Genomic DNA, 15,917 nt, shown 5'->3' with positions numbered 1-15,917 from the left:
CTGAATTCCTTTAAAGTAAGGAACTCTGTGGTATTTTTCTTCTTTTCTTCTTTTTTTTGTAATCTGAAACGGAGATATGGAGAAGCAAAACTAGGAAACTCAATATAGAATGTGGTCAAAGCTCTGCATCAAGCAGGCCAAGCTTGAAGAACGTCTTGAATGGACCTGCATGACCAAGTGAACTGGTCATTTACTTATACTACCAGGTAAAGATAAATCATTCACTGACGTAAGCTCGATATTCTCTATCTCTATTAGTGGGATATCATGACACTGTACCGCCTCTATCAGATACACGGTCTTAAAAGCAAACAGCAAACAAAGCTACCAAGATAGCAAAGTCTAGGCGCCACCAGTCAAGCCAGGCCCATGGAGCCAAAGCAGAAAAAAAAAAAAAAAAGGCAAATCTACTTCTGTGTCCAGCGATTCCTCTCATCTCCGTCCTTCCAATCCTGCTCAACATAGCCAAGCGTCTTCTTCACCTCTAGAACCTTCTCATGGTCGCCGGTATTTTTGCCCAGATTATCGCTAAGCTTGACAGCTGGTCGACCATTTGCGGTGGCGATTTTAATGACGATGTTTAGGGGCTTGGACTTTTCTTGCGTTGATGTGTTGATGTAGTCATCTAGGACTAAGTTAGTAAAGGAAATCTGGGTTGTTTGTGTAATGCACTTACTTGTGAAGAACGTTCCCACGCCAAAGGTGGGTGTGAAACCAGCCTCCTCGGCAATAGTCTTGTATTCGAGACAGTGCTCAATATCCAATGAGTCGGAGAAGACGACAACCTTCTTGTCTGTGATGCCCTCACGATCGTAGAATTCGCGCACCGTCTTGACGAAGAAGGTAGGGTCCCCAGAATCTTGACGAACACCCGTGTAAACCTGGGCGAACGTCTTGCCATTGTTGTTTGTCGGAGAAGGGTCAGACTTTGGCGTTGAGATGGGCTTGCGGAAAGCGTTCAGGAAAGCGGGCGTTCCAAATGTATCGGTGAGAGCGATGCCGAGGACCTGCAGTTGGATGTGAGTAAGTAATGAATCGGTATAAAGAAGGGCACGGCAAATAGCTTACACCCTCGCCAAAGCAGCCAAGCCAATACTGCAAAGCCAATTCATTGGCATTCTTGTAATCATCCGTGATAGCCGCGATAGTCATGTACCATTCGTGGGCAACCGTTCCAACAGCATTGGTGTCGTACTTCATGGCAAAGTGCACATTGCTAGTGCCGGTGAAGACACCCTTCCATCCCTGCTTTTTGCCTTCGGCAGCGGCGCGACTGAGTCCCTGCATGACGAGATCGTGGGTGTGATAGTCTCGGCGGCGGCGCGAGCCAAATTCGGAAAACACGCATCCGTTCTCTAGCAAGGTACAGCCCTTGCGGTAGGCCTTTTCCTCTTGTTGGTTGTAGTCCCACTCTTTGTCGGTGAACATGAAGTAGGCTTGGCTGGTCAAGGCCAACAAAGGAATCTCATAAAGAATCGTGTCCAGCCAAAGTCCTTTGATGATGTACTCAATATTTCCCTCATCGTCGTCGCTGCCGGTATCTTGTGTGGGGGTGAATTTGATCTCGATCTGTTCAGCGGGTTTGAGATGGAAGGTCTCGAGGAAGGTGATGTATGCGTCATTGAGGTAGGGGCATTTGCGCTTGAGGAATGCGCGCTCTTCGGCGGTGACGCGAATATTGGCAAGCTCTGGTGGGTGTTAGCTTTGAATAGTAGAATAGTGATAGTCTGACTATCGCTGAGTAACACTTACTGTCCATCTGTTGCAGAAGCCATTTGTGCGCCGCGCGTCGCAATTTCATATGCGGGGTCCGATTCGTGAAGCTGTAGGTCACATCTAATCGCGAGTTAGGGATTCTATCCTTCGATTCTGGACCAGCTAGACTCACCAACATCAGGAAAGTATTTCAGGATAGCGCATTGCATGGTCAATTTGTAGAGATCTGTATCCAAGAGCGAAGAGATGCCCTCCGGCAATGGAGGGGTAGCTTCCTGGACCATTTTGCTGGTGGGTTCCGGACAGACAGGATTGTAAGGTGGAAGGGAAGTATTGGAAGGAGGAAGTTCAACCAGCAGCAGGGCAGAACAGAGGAGAGAAAAGGAAAGAGAGTAACGGGGGAGTCCGGTCAAAGAAGCAAAGAAGCAAAGAAGCAAAGCGGACGAGGGCGGATTTTCCTTTTGCGCGCAACGCGGGGAAGACTCTGTTTGCCTTGTTTGCATGAAGTATACGCGTTCTGCAGTGACTAGCACCAAGAGAGTGAGTGTTATTCTAAGTGATGTTGCTATTTATTCAGTATTTTTTTTTGACTTGAAATGTTCAGAGGGTCTGAATTTGCCTACTTCTTTGATTCCTTTCAGATAAAGATAGCTGTGGCTGGTATTGGTGGCTGCTCTACAGCGCGGGGAGTCATTATTGGGACAAGTTAAACATACAATATACTAACTAGTAACTAACCCAAAAGACCAAGAGGAAGTATAAGAAAGTACTACTAGTAGTATATGCTACTAGTGGGAAGTAGTATGTCCATGACTTAAACTGAACACTGGCCACTTATGCTAGTACTGGTGCAGACTATCTATGTAATCATGTTCACTTTCTACGCTATCGAGCCATTCCGAGGCTGTATATAACCTAATCTTGATCAAGATTGTCTTTCATTTTTTGAATGATCATAGCATAAACAATTTCTAACACTCAGAAGCACACCCAGGAAGCAAAGTTCCAATGCAATAAGTACTAGTACAGAATAAAATCACCAACATACCCACTGGCAGGTGTCTGTCTGTCTGTCTGCCGGTGAAAGCTCCCTTCTCTCACTCTCACCACAACTCTCCTTCTCCCTCTCTTTTTCACTACATGATAATTTCTCATAACCTTCATTCTGATGAATTTACTCTCTCTTGAAGTCGATTCTTCTCTCTCTACTCTGCTCTGCTCTTCTCTTCTCACTCTATGAACTCTGTATGAATCCATATCTGCCCGAATCTTCAGGCACGAATAATAACGTGACCACGATGGAGTCACCTGACGCCATCCCAGCGATCGCCACCGTCAAAAGTCCGACGACATCCCTTCGATTAACCATCCGTCACGAGCGGGGCAATTCCGAGGAATACCAGCCGTCCGAAAGTGCATCATCCTCGAGATCGCGTCCTCCTCGTCGCCGCAAATCTACCAACCCGCGCCTCCGTAAGGCCCTGACAGCACCCCGTCCACCGAAGTCACCGCAACCGAAGCAACAACCCAAGCGCCCAGAGATGGCCCACGGCGCCGAAGACTGCGCGACTGTCCTCGACCAATTCGTCCACGATGTCGCCAACTTACCGCTGGAAATCAACCATCTGATGGAGGAGATTCAGGCGAAAGACAAGGTCATGCAGGATTGTCGGGCCACCATCAACTCGCGCGACGGCAGCATCCAGAAATTCATCAAGCTGAACGGCAGTCTGGCTCCAAACCCGAAAGAAGAGCAGTACAGCAAATCAGTACTGCAGAGTCTGGACAAATGTTCGAACTTACAGGATGAAAAGATCCAACTCAGCGAGAAAGCATGCGTTTCTCCTAGATCGCCAGATCAAGCGCCTTGACGTGCGCATTCGCGATCTAGTGAACGAAGGCCTCCTCTCCAACGACCCTCCTTTACCCTCAATGTTCGATAAAAAGGCCGACTACCGCGAACCGCCAAAGGTGTTCTTCCCGGATTCCACTCCCTCCGAAACACCCGCATACTCGACCCCCCTCAACCCGACCTCGGGAAATTCAAACCCAATTCTCGCTGCCGCTCATCGTCTCAGCCAAGCAACGCCGCGTATCTCGACCGCTGCCGCTCTGGCCGCAGCACAGGGTAGCGGCCGGAGCTCGGCGCCAGCTACACCTGGCGGCGCAGCGGGCATGCATCTCCAACAACGGCAGCGCGAATCCTCCGCCGGCGCAGTGGACAGCAAGCGTCGTCGTTTAAACCCACCATTCGGTACACTGCCCTCTGCATCGTCAAATCTTCGCCAGTCATCTCTTGGCCCTGGCACACCCAAGGCAGGAACACCGACAGGAAGTCGAGCGGGAAGTGCCCAGCCTCCTCGCGGCGTAAACGTCGGAGTTAAGAAAGCGCTCACGAAGAAAATCGCCCCCCCACCAACAAGTCAAGAAAATCAAATCGTCCGCTGGTACGAAGTCAAATAAGCGCTCATCTAGCGCAAGTGGTCGGATCAAAGCGTCGAAGAAATCCCCCGGTGAACGCGCGGATGATGATGACGACTCCATGCTCAGTAGTGCGGACATGTCTGAGTCGGATAAGAATGATGAGAGTGCTGAGGATGATCTTGATGATGACGATGATGAGGATGAGGGTAATGAAGATACCAAGGTGTACTGTACTTGTCGGACTGTCAGTCATGGTGATATGGTTGCCTGTGATAATGATAATTGTCCGTATGAGTGGTTTCACTGGAAATGTGTCGGGCTCACCAGGGAGCCCGTGGGTACTTGGTATTGTGATGAGTGCAGAAGTACCCTCGGCAAGTAGAGTCTCGATTTGCGATCGAAGGTTTGATAGCTGGCATGCTTCGTTTTCATTTCTCAGTTTTTATTCTTTTTCTTCGGTTGATATCCCCAAGGCGTTGGGTAATGATTTTTTCTTCTTTTTTTCATCTTTCTCTGTGGCGCTCGTAAAGAAATTGGCGTATATCAATGTACAATTACTGTGTTCAATACCAATCTGAAATCACTCTTTGTGGCCGATTCTTCGCGGTTCCTAGTACGCATCAGATCACTCTCTTTACCTCTAATCTATCTTGATGTTGATTGTTCTAAATGATGCATCGCAACTCTAATCATCTAATACCTGGTGTAACAGCTCAGGACAAATGAAGTTGGTCGGGCCTCAAAGTGTAACATTCAACGATATACTAAGTATGGAGAGGAAGAAGGAAAGGACAATGGACTCGGAAGCACCTAAATACTTCCTGTACGAAAGTCTGGTGCAGTAATCATGCAATGTGTTACACCTGGCGACTTCAAGAAGAGGCAAAACGTATGAAAGCCTCGCGGCCTGACATGTTGGATCTCAGAACAACAGTGATTTCATGCCAAGCTAGGATACCAGAACGATAGTCAGGAGGAATCCAGAGTAACCTCATTGACCCTCGATATAACCAGTCGCCATCGAGAAGAAAAAGTCTAGTAGCATGGTCCGATTTTGAGAGTGCGCCGGAGGAATCTGGAAAGAGATCGATCCAGCCACATTTTGTCTTCAAATACCGACCGTCAGGTGTGAATGACGGACTGTATGCGCACCTGTATCCAGATCTCAATCGAATAGTCTCAGGTCGGTTCTGAGCATCACTGGGATGTATCGGATCCCAGATGTGAAGTTCATCATTGCCGGCCATGGCTCCTGCTAGGCATTTTCCACCTGTAGACACGGCTAATCTGTCAACCGGGGCACCAGCCGGAGTCACATCTATCCATTCCCCGGTTGCCAAATAACAAAGACTTAGAGAGAACGAGGCATTTCAACTCCCCCAGTAGCCGCGGGATTTCGGGCCTTGTATTCTTCACGGCAGAAGAGTATTGTAAAAGTACATTTGCAATCTTAGCAAAGAGCTCAATGATCGCTATGACGCTTGCAGCTGACGACACGCCGTCCATTGTCTCAATGGTACAGGTGATAAATCAGGGAAAGGGAAGCGGCACCAGCAAGAATCTCACTCAAGTCAGCAGTGTTTGAGCCAAGTAGTGAATGAACGAGGCAACTGGCGGGGTAAACAGGACCCACACGTGTCGAATGACTTGAGGCTATGCATCTTTGAAGGGCAACAACTTCAAAAGGTCACAATTACTTTGACCGGTATATTACTAAGACAATAGTATATCCAATAGCGGAAATTGAGATGGCTTTCCCAAATCGGCTTTTATTATAGAGTTAAGTCTTCGGGCCGTGATTACATTCGATATCAGGACATTCTTACAGTACCCAGTAATACTAACTAGTGGTATAGCACCCCAGGTCCCTCATTGCCTGGTCAGCGCAGGAGATCATGACAACAGTAGTAGTACCTCGAGGAATACTACTAGCTGAACTGCCACCAATCGAAATTAAACAGATATTCAGTGGTGTCGCCAGTGAAAACAAAGAAAAGGTCGTGAGTGGACTCGGCATTGCTGATCGAACAACTTGTGGTTTTCCATATCTCCCAGCCTCCTGTTGAAGGAACAGAACAGGTTCCAATTAGTTTTCCATCCTTGCTATCCATATGAAGCTCGATACTTCCACCATTGCTTGCGGACGAAACTCGAGCGGAAAACTTGTGTGCCCCTTTGCCGAATGCAATACCCTTGACTTTGATATAGTCGCCATTATTGATGTAAGCGACATGAATGCCGCCGTCACTGGCGCTTTCCACCTCTATGCCATCAGACCAAGCAATAGTCTCCGCTTCTTGGCGGGAATATGGGTCCAATGTGCCAACCTGTGCCGGACCTTGTGTGGACATGTTTATTGTGGGAATAGTACCGTCTGAATTGTAGGCAAACTCCTCAACAGCCACAGACCTTGTGAAGCCGCCACCACCAGGAAGAGCTCCATTGTGGTAGAAAAAGTATGATTTGCCCTTGAAATCCACAATTCCTGGGTGATTTGTGAAGCTAGCACCCTGCGTCGGCATTATGACCCCTCGATAGGTCCAGGGTCCAGTAATGCTAGGACCAGTCGAGTATTGAATGTTCTCGGAACAACAATTAGCAGCAAAGACCATATAATAAAGATGACCGCGCTTATAAACCCATGGTCCCTCTTCAAAAGCGGTAGCCCGCTCAGTTTCGGAACCGCCTCGACTGCCGAATCCTTCAACTGTGAGATTGACTTGGTTGAGACCCCCGGTGTAGGAAATCATGTCCTCGTTCAACTTCACGTACCAAAGACCGGGGTTCCCCCAGTAGAGATAGGCTTGGCCATCATCATCGATATAGACTGTGGGGTCAATTTCGCCATTTTCGACCAGAGGATGTCCCAATGCGTCAGTGTACGGGCCAGTGATGCTCTCACTGACGCCAACCCCGATGGCCATGGAGCCTGTTGTTTTATGGCGAACCGGTGCATAGTAGTAGAACTTGCCATTCCGATTAATGACCTGTCCAGCCCATGCGTTGAGATCTGCCCATGCAAAGGTCTTTAGGTCCATCGGCGAGCCATGGTGCTGCCAATTCACCATGTCCGCTGACGAGAACAGACGCCAATCTAGCATAGTATACCACGTCGAATTATCTTCATCATGTCCGGTGAAAACATAGACGCGGCCATCGTGAACCATGGGAGCTGGATCTGTTGTATAAATGTCCTGGGCGATTGGGTTGTCGGCTTGGACAAGACCCGCGCAGGCAAAGAGCCATCCGAGAAGCAACAGGAAAGAAAAAGTATAAGTCCTGCCGACTGCCATTTGAAAGCACTTCCTTTCTAAGGTCTTTGGAGTATCTAGCTAGATATGGATAATATGACTCTTAATATTGAAATAAAATAGGTTTCTTGGAATTTAAGTATCGAGAGCGCAGCGCCAGGTTGAAGCATTACCCCATATCATTTACCCCGAGGGGTCTCGCCTGCATGAGTTTAGCCGAATCATCCATTGAAAATCTCGAGCCAAGGGAGAATATTCGGTAGTTTCGAGATCTCTAACCTGTAGAAGCAGCGATCATCGCAGATGGCACGTGTGAAGATAATGAAAACCATGCCCGGAGAACCCCACATTCTTGGCATTGAGAGGATTCTCCGCACATTGTACGGCAAAACAGCCTCTCGGAGAATTCATCAATCAGCCTAATTAGTAGACAGGGGACTATGTAGGTGCTTCCTCCGATGGAACGTGACGGAAACAAGAGTAATATGTGGTGAGAGACAACCTTGGAGATGCAACCAATGGGCGGATCGTCCCGCATGACATGCACGCTATTTGCAGGGTTTGCGGCGGCATTTCTGGCAGCGATACAGCCGAGTTTGCATAGACATCCATGGATACTTGTATTCACTCGTGTATCTACGTAGCATCTCTGCATTCCAATTTTCGTCACGGTACACTTGAAGCTCTCTGGGGCTGGAAAATCTGCCGGCGGCCATGGGGGCCAGGGGAAGCGAATATATATCCACGGATCTCTTACCCACTACTACTTGAATGAGTCTTCGTTATCAAAATCATCAACTTCCAATCAACAACCTTGTAACTTGAACTTAAAGTTTCCATGAACCAACCGATTGCCAGTGGTAGCTCCAAGTCTTAAATATTTCTGTACGGAATATAGTAGCACGTGATGTAATAGAATGTATTGTGTGTCTGTGTGTTGTTAGAGAGAGGTGTAGGAAGTGAAGGTGGAAGCTATGGAGACATTGCTGACTAACAATTTCTTTTTAACTATTAGGCAGTCATATCACAGGTATCATTCATGTGCTATCACTTCCTCCAAATCTGTCGTCGGTATCATCAACCTTTGGACCAGCCACGGGGCCAGCTCACTGCAGGGACCCCACTAAGGCTGCCGGAGGCTCAGCAGCCCCATCGGACCCCGCTGCGAGAGGGCCAACGTCGACTTGGGAACAATGGATTAATTTCACCTACATAATAAACTAGTACATATACCGTGACCTTCCAAGGTTCTCCATATATGGATCTACCCACTCCCAACCCCGAGATAGCGTTCATCTCCGGCCCTATCAGTACGGACCCGCAAGAGAACTACCTTCCCCTCCATTATGCCCCGACACTCGATCAAGCTGTCCAACGAGGCGACCATTTCGTCATTGGCCCCATCCCCAGCGGCGTGGATGCAGAAGCCCTTGCTTATCTCCTCGCCTGGCCCATTTCGCCAGACCGCATCACCATCTTCATGACTCCCGCCGAAGATGGGATGTGGGGCACCAAATTTCGCGGATTCGGGGTGAAGGTTCACGTTGTGGAGGGTCAAATGCCACGGGAACGAGATGCGGAGTTAACTAAAGCGAGTACATATGATATCTGCCGCGTACGCACCAAGAAAGAAGCAAAGGCATTCTACGGGAAGTCATGGCGCGATGGGTTCGTGACCAATACCGAGCGGAACTGGAAACGGCGGCGAGGAATTGACGAGGATGTGGTGATTGAACCAGAGGAGATTAATCGTTCTTTGGAATTTGATGATACGCGGTCCTCTCTAAACGATGCCAAGACACGAATGGGTGTTCTAAGTCGATGGGTGGAGATTCTACGTCGACATCATTAATTGGAATGGCGAAATAAGAAGCAGCCTGAGGCAGCTCTCAAGTCATTTCGATGCCATTTACATCCGCGCTATTTTATGAAGTATTATTCCATAATCCCGAAGTGTGGCGGTACGCCATGTGATAATGGTATTCTTGACCTGTTAGGTATCTTGAACTAAAAGACATCTGGATACCCAATAACAGCAATTTCGGACCATCTCTCGCGCCCAACTAGCTATCTAGAGATCCTCGTGATTGTATGGACTTCAATTATTGAGAGCCTGAAATCTTATTCTGATATTCTACTGTACACACGCTTTCCCCTTCCTTCAAATTACCCAAAAATATGCCAAACGCGGTATCTTAACCCTCGAGCATGTCTATCGCCATTGAATAAGCCCTCCACTTAGCCTCTTCTTGCACGGGTCCAAGATTCGGAGCTTTATCCCAGCCATGCTCACACTGCTCCATTCTATGAGCCACAACATCATCAGAACGAACAGTCTTCTCTTTAACAAGGGAAGCAAAATGTTCAGCTTCCGGCGCCATATTATCCCTCGCGGCAGTTATAACCAGCAACTTCGACTCAAACCCCGAAAGATCTGCGAAAAGTGGAGAAATCCGCGGATCCCGCGCATCGACACCAACAGGAATATAGCAACGATGAAAAAACCGAGCTATCCGTGGCGGAATCACTTTTCCAGAACTAGTATCAGGAGCGACCTTTTCCGCTGGATCCGAGGCCAAGTCCACGCCAGGATAAAAAGTCAGGACGGATCGGAATGTATTTTTGGGCATAATTGCGGTTGCGGCGACGATGGCGAGATTTCCTCCAGCGCTGAAGCCGGAAATACTCAACCGGGTCAGATCGTACTTTTCTGCCTGTCCCTGTACCCATCGGATAGCGTCTTCCGCGTCGTTCATGGCGGCTGGGAAAGGATTCTCGGGTGAAAGACGATATTTCACGTCAATTACGGCGTACTTTGTGTTTTGGGAAATGTGGTGGCAGAATTCATCGTCGGAGCCGAATGCAGGGAATATCATTCCACTGCCGTGGAAGTTTATTAGGACTGGTTGTGGAAGAGATGTAGATGGGTCGTCTTTTGTGTATAGGTTTGCCGTGATGGTTCTGCCCACATCTCGACTTGGGATATTTAGAGTGGAACGGGCATGGCTTGGAATTGGTGCCGGGCGTGTTAGTTTAAACACGGCCCGTAGAAAGTTCACGGTGATTCGGAGGTAGAGATTTCTGAAAAATAGCGTTATTCGCCACATAGTTATGATGACAGAGGCACTCTGATGAATTTCGCTGGATGTGGTTGAGTTTGTCGATTCTTTGAATGAAATTAAGAACAAGAGATATCTTTTTTGGTTTTATATCTGTGTTGATGAAGTAGAAATGGATATCCAACCCATCGGAGTCCCAAAAAAGAGGACGAGTGGAGTTAGGCCACCCAATCGGATGCACCAGGAGATGCACTAACGAGCTGCAAACCCTTTTGGGAAATAAGCAGATCGTCGGATCTCGATCATATAGAAACGATATCTACTCTTTTTTCCTCCTACTCCTCCTATTTCTTGAAAAGTCCGAGTCTGCAGGGTGGATGTGCTGGAAATATGTTGCTCGGGTACCCCGGCAATCCTTTCAAGTAGATACAGACTCAAGTTCCTCAAGCCCCTGCAGTGTCATGATATTATCGCAACTTGAAGGCCGCTGTGTCAGAATATGAATTGTGAATGGACACTCTTATAATTGATGGCTCTATTGATGACATTAATATTTGCAAATAAACATGTTCAAGCAATAACTACAGTGGTACGAGGATAGCCGACGACTAGTACCTCAATATAGAGAAACACAAATAGAAACGAAAATGAAGTCATTGAATTCGTCTATCATATGGCTATCACCAGATACCTAGCAAGATATGAAAAAGGTGATGACCATCATTTCAGCTCCATTCCATTCCTTTCCCTTGTCTTTCCTACTTTCTTTCTCCTCTACATTGAAAGTCGGTATGTTAAGCGAACACGAACTGGCTCGGCGCATCCACTCGAGCCTCCAGAAAGACAGCTATGCCAAAAATCAAAAAGCAACGCCAACGCTATGCACAGTTTCCTTTTTTGTTTTCCTCCTTCTGTATGCAAGTTGGCTGGCACCTTTGCCATGCCATGGTGAGGGGAATGAGAATGACGTGTTCCGCATTCCTTGTCGGGGCTGTCACCCTCAACCGCACCCGGGATGTACATAATGAGGACACTTGTTGCCCAGCACAGTACACTCAGTGAGCAAGTATTGGTTATGCTGAGGTGCTGCTGACTGGTTGGTGCGACATGTGACGGAATGGGTGTGATTAAGGTGTGACATGCGGGTATCACATCATGTCAATCAACTCATCAAAACCCGAGGACCTTTTCCTTCCACGGGTCGAAATATTCACAGGTTTCGGGGCTGATGGCCGCGCCGGGGGAGCAGAGCTTGAAGTTTGGGCAGGGTCCGCAGGGCGATTCGGTCATGCCGTTCTTGCCGAGAATATCGAGAGGCGCAGGGTCGACGCCTTCAGTGGGGGTCTTTCGGGCCTGAAGGGCTTTGATGATATCGGGGTTTTTAACGGATTTGTAAGAGCGGCCTTCGCCGAGAGAAACGAGCTTTTTGTCGTAGCAGAGCATCTGGAGTAGTTGGATGACGCTCTCGCTGTGGAGTTGGACAGGCGTGATACAACTCTCGTTCACGGCTTTAGTTATATCTTCCACGGAGGGGTAGCCCTTGTAGTTCATGGGATAAGGGATGAAGGTGCGTTTCCCGGTTTCACCGTTGACTTCGGCTTTGCCAGTGGCAGTCTTGACACGCTTGGCGCTGCGGCCGCGATCACGATCGACGGTCACTTCGTACCAGCTCTTTCGGCTTACGGTGTACTCGATGAAGCCTGCCACGGTGTTGATGAAGTTGGTGTCGAGAACGCCATCTGTGAACCAGGCACCTCCGGTAACGTCCTCGTTTGGTGCCAGGCCGGACAGCATGTACATCTTCCGGTTGGGGGCTCTGACATTGTGGATGCTTTTGATGTAGTTTTTGCCTTCGAGCGATTTCAGGCAGCGGTCGAGGATTGATTTATGCAGGTTGGTACGGTGTTGAATATTGCGTACCCAAACGCCGGAACGTCCAGTCGAATGGACGACATTGTAGACTAAGGCCTCGTCGGCGTTGAGGCTGGAAAGTCTGCACAAAGGAAAGAAGAAAAAAGCTGGTTAGAACTTGGTTCCCTCCTCGATATACCCTTTCCACCAAAGGCACCGAGTCAGATTGTAGTACTTACTTTTCTGCGTCTTCACGGGCAATTACTTTCCATCCGATGCGATTCTGGCTCTGGTGGAGCCGGAACAGTTTCTGATCGACCAGAGACTGGGTGCACTGGAGGAGTAGCGCAACATCGCCCTTGGGGACGACATCTAAGTCAAGAAGATCGGGCTGGTAGAATAATGTATCCGGGTCGAAAGTATCTGCACAAGCGTCGTAGAGCTTGGAGGCGAGCTTCGCGACACGGGAGTCCGCGGCGGCGGCCATTGTTGGAGGGGGGGTTTCGGTAACAGCTCTAGGGAGGAGGGAGGGACAGGATCATTGGAGGGGGGTGGTTCATGATCGAATCGCAATGTTGCGAGATCTGGGTAGAGTCAGAGGAGCATGGCGGCACTCTTTCTCTTTGTGTGATGATTGAGTCAAAAGTCGAAATGAATCACTGTGGTTCTTTTTTTCAGGCGGGGAGCCCCATTCCTAACGGGGTTTAGTGTGAGGAGCTGTTAATGCCTGGAAAGTCAGGTGTTCAGATGAGTCATCAGGCCCAGACAGCAGGCGGTGAAGATAGAGCTGATGGGCAGGCAGAATATCTGAGTAGTCAGCAGTCCTACAAGGCGGTGACAATGTCCATTCAGGCATAAAGGCATCGAGGCATCAAGGCATCAAAGAAATTTCAACACGGTCATGGTTGGAGCTCCAAGCATGGGCATAGCTTTGTTGCTCTGTCCGAAAGAGGAAATAGGGCTACTCTCTAGGGCTGATTGGTTTTGAATCATTTCCTTGATTGTTCGTTGTTCATTCCTCTACTCATTATGGTCTGATCTCATCACTAGATATGTTGTATGGCACGAGTATCTACCATAACCCATTCTACCTTCCACCCTTAACGAGTCGTATATCCTCCGTTCGCAAAGATCGTCTGTCCGGTGATCCAAGGGCCCTCCGTGCACAGGAAGCGGATGAGTGGCGCGATGTCCTGCACCATCGTCAACCGATTGCCCATACCGTTGGCTTTATGGAATGCCACAGCCTCGGGTTCTTCTTGTGGATAGAAGAAGGCTGTATTTCATAGATATTAATGGTTAGCCACCGCGTTGGCTGTCCTTGAAAGCGGAACCACTTACGAGTGTCCATCGGGCCTGGAGCCACATTGTTCACACTCACGCGTCGTGCCTGCAGCTCCTTGCACACGCCACGAGTGAAGTGCTCCACTGGTGCCTTGGATCCTGCATATGAGGTGTAATGTCCAGTAAAAGCGCCCAACAGAGCGGTCACGATGCTGATGATTTTGCCTTCGTCGGAGACGTGGATGGCTGCAGCCTTCAGGATGAAGAAAGCAGCCTTGGAGTTGATTCTGCGAAAGAATTCCTGTCAATTGAACTGTTTGTCTTGTAAAGATTCCGAAGGGCAAGCAATTCGAGGACGCTCGAAGCAGAGAAACTCACGCAAACATCGAGTCGTACTCCTCTTCGGAAATCTCGGTGATCGGCTTCTTTAGCACCTTGCCCACCGTATTGACAACGATGTCAATCTTTCCAAAGTCTTTGAGCACCGACTGGAATAATTTGTCCACATTTCCCGCGCTGGTCAGGTCACCTTGGTAAAAAGCGACCTTCTGGTTGGGGTACTTCTGTCGCAACTCAGCTTCCAGTGATGTGGCGCTGGCTTTGCTGCTCTCGGAGTTATAGTGCAGAGCCAGATTTGCTCCAACACCAGCCAGTTCTCTCGCTGACTCGGCCCCGAGGTTCTTCACACCTCCAGTGATCAGTGCGACTTTGCCGTTCAATGCCATAGTGAGGGGATATAGGATAAGATCTTTCCAAGGAGAACCAAGTAGGAAGGTGAGAGACGTGGAATTAAGAATTTTGCGCAATAGAAGGATCATTTAGCACGAGAGGCATCGCAATCCTTTATACCCCTCTAGCAACATTACGTCTCTGTGCAAGGCATACGAGTAGCTGAGAAAACCCCATCCTCTATAAGCACGGTTACATCACCTGGTTCCTACAAAAAATCATCATTGGTCGAGCTAGCAAATAGAATTTCCCAAAAATCAGATACATAGCGGCAAGATCAGTTCCAGCTGCATCGGATCTTCGGGCTGGATCTCGGAATTGGGTGCTGGATTCTGGAGTAATGCTCACAGCCAATGGGTTTGCTCTCTCACGCTGCGGCGTGGAGAATGCGGCGGTGGGTCGGTGCCCACACCGTCAATCACTGGCGTCATAGAGTTCGGTTCGGCTGTAAGAGATACGTACGAATTAGATTCCTGTCTCAGATTTGTCCCGGTGGACCTGTCGGTCGCGGGTTTATCTTCGTAGACCGTCGGAGAACGTTTATTTAAATCCGAAATTATTTGGCCGGTACTGTTATTCCTTTTGGTGTCTTTTCGCAATCAATTCTTCCAGGCGAATGAAGTGAAGTGGGTAGAAATCCTTGCAATTACTCAAGCAGAGAAAACAAAAAGTGAAAAAAGACACTATTCCTGTCTCGCACATACTGAACTATCTCTTATTCTGAAGCATCTCAGCCGACATGTTCTTATCTCAAGTTTCCAAAATTCAAAATGCCGGCTCCCCCTTTCCATTGAATTGCCAAAGTTCAATTTGGTTCATACCATTTAACTGACGGTAATATCAGCAGAACCACTGCTGAAGTAACCCTCCGTAGCCACAATCATATAGTTGAACGACCCCATATCCATACCCAGGTTCTCCCAGGCAGTGAAGTGGTTGCCAGTAGTGACGGTTCCCTCGGAACGCTTGTTCTGGCGAACAGACCAGTACTGGGTGAAGGTAGCAGTACCTTCAATAGAAGGCTGGTTGACTCTCTCGCTGGTGTAGATATCGTAAGTGCTGCCGTCGCTAGTAACGGTGCCCTTCTTCGTTGCGCCAGAAGATGGGTTGTAGGTGCCAAAGTCTTCGACGATATAGAATTCGATGAGGGGGTCTTGGGTCCAGCCGTAGACGGAGAGGTAGCTGTTTCCTATTGAAATTGTTAGTTTGATGGAAAGTATTTGAGACACTGGGTTAGGAAAATACATACCACTGGGGTTGTAGGAGCCGGAGAAGCTCACCGAACTAAAGGAATAGGTCAGTCTCTAAGTAAATTCAACAATATACTGGGCAGTGATAAATCCTACCGACTGCCACCAGGGTTCCATCCCTTTCCAGCGACAAAGTTCCCATTGTCGCCAGTCCAAGTCACGCTGTATTCACCAGCGGCGCCGTTGGAATAGGTGACGTCGCCCGAGCCGTCCGTCCAGAACGAGTAGTAGTAACCATTGCTGGTTCCAGTTGAGCTGGATGTGTAGGTCTCTCTCTTGGAGAGCTCGGAGCTGGCACTGAGGGCTCCAGCAGCCAGAGTAAAGAATGAGAGCAGGGAAGTCAAAGACGGCAT

The 15,917-nt window shown here is 48.6% G+C and overlaps 8 protein-coding genes across 8 annotated transcripts; 2 read left to right on the top strand and 6 right to left on the bottom strand.

Moving 5' to 3' along the window:
• Positions 1 to 407: 407 nt before the first annotated feature.
• Positions 408 to 2,000, bottom strand: N7481_007152 (nicotinate phosphoribosyltransferase; the record flags this gene model as incomplete). The annotated part of the gene is made up of 5 exons (XM_057266371.1): positions 408 to 625; positions 677 to 1,007; positions 1,069 to 1,688; positions 1,753 to 1,836; positions 1,889 to 2,000. 5 exons carry the CDS (start codon positions 1,998 to 2,000, stop codon positions 408 to 410), a joined length of 1,365 nt encoding a protein of 454 aa, XP_057120572.1.
• Positions 2,001 to 3,014: 1,014 nt separating this feature from the next.
• On the top strand, positions 3,015 to 4,522 carry N7481_007151 (putative PHD finger domain protein; the record flags this gene model as incomplete). The annotated part of the gene is made up of 3 exons (XM_057266370.1): positions 3,015 to 3,507; positions 3,566 to 4,163; positions 4,192 to 4,522. The coding sequence occupies 3 exons, from the start codon at positions 3,015 to 3,017 to the stop codon at positions 4,520 to 4,522; spliced, it is 1,422 nt and encodes a 473-aa protein (XP_057120571.1).
• A 1,546-nt stretch (positions 4,523 to 6,068) lies between these two features.
• Positions 6,069 to 7,433, bottom strand: N7481_007150 (glycoside hydrolase family 43 protein; the record flags this gene model as incomplete). The annotated part of the gene is made up of 1 exon (XM_057266369.1): positions 6,069 to 7,433. One exon carries the CDS (start codon positions 7,431 to 7,433, stop codon positions 6,069 to 6,071), a length of 1,365 nt encoding a protein of 454 aa, XP_057120570.1.
• A 1,216-nt stretch (positions 7,434 to 8,649) lies between these two features.
• On the top strand, positions 8,650 to 9,243 carry N7481_007149 (uncharacterized protein; the record flags this gene model as incomplete). The annotated part of the gene is made up of 1 exon (XM_057266368.1): positions 8,650 to 9,243. The coding sequence occupies one exon, from the start codon at positions 8,650 to 8,652 to the stop codon at positions 9,241 to 9,243; it is 594 nt and encodes a 197-aa protein (XP_057120569.1).
• Positions 9,244 to 9,586: 343 nt separating this feature from the next.
• On the bottom strand, positions 9,587 to 10,498 carry N7481_007148 (alpha/beta hydrolase; the record flags this gene model as incomplete). The annotated part of the gene is made up of 1 exon (XM_057266367.1): positions 9,587 to 10,498. One exon carries the CDS (start codon positions 10,496 to 10,498, stop codon positions 9,587 to 9,589), a length of 912 nt encoding a protein of 303 aa, XP_057120568.1.
• Positions 10,499 to 11,620: 1,122 nt separating this feature from the next.
• N7481_007147 (RPC34 RNA polymerase subunit family protein) lies at positions 11,621 to 12,788 on the bottom strand (the record flags this gene model as incomplete). The annotated part of the gene is made up of 2 exons (XM_057266366.1): positions 11,621 to 12,443; positions 12,541 to 12,788. 2 exons carry the CDS (start codon positions 12,786 to 12,788, stop codon positions 11,621 to 11,623), a joined length of 1,071 nt encoding a protein of 356 aa, XP_057120567.1.
• A 613-nt stretch (positions 12,789 to 13,401) lies between these two features.
• Positions 13,402 to 14,310, bottom strand: N7481_007146 (uncharacterized protein; the record flags this gene model as incomplete). Its single annotated transcript, XM_057266365.1, has 3 exons — positions 13,402 to 13,577; positions 13,643 to 13,872; positions 13,964 to 14,310. 3 exons carry the CDS (start codon positions 14,308 to 14,310, stop codon positions 13,402 to 13,404), a joined length of 753 nt encoding a protein of 250 aa, XP_057120566.1.
• An 828-nt stretch (positions 14,311 to 15,138) lies between these two features.
• On the bottom strand, positions 15,139 to 15,917 carry N7481_007145 (glycoside hydrolase family 11 protein; the record flags this gene model as incomplete). Its single annotated transcript, XM_057266364.1, has 3 exons — positions 15,139 to 15,503; positions 15,564 to 15,598; positions 15,661 to 15,917. 3 exons carry the CDS (start codon positions 15,915 to 15,917, stop codon positions 15,139 to 15,141), a joined length of 657 nt encoding a protein of 218 aa, XP_057120565.1.

This window comes from Penicillium waksmanii, assembly GCF_028829765.1.
Source record: "Penicillium waksmanii strain IBT 27052 chromosome Unknown utg000007l:1.0-4314555.0:1.0-4317578.0, whole genome shotgun sequence".
Lineage (NCBI taxonomy): Eukaryota > Fungi > Ascomycota > Eurotiomycetes > Eurotiales > Aspergillaceae > Penicillium > Penicillium waksmanii.
This window is presented reverse-complemented; position numbering and strand designations above follow the sequence as displayed.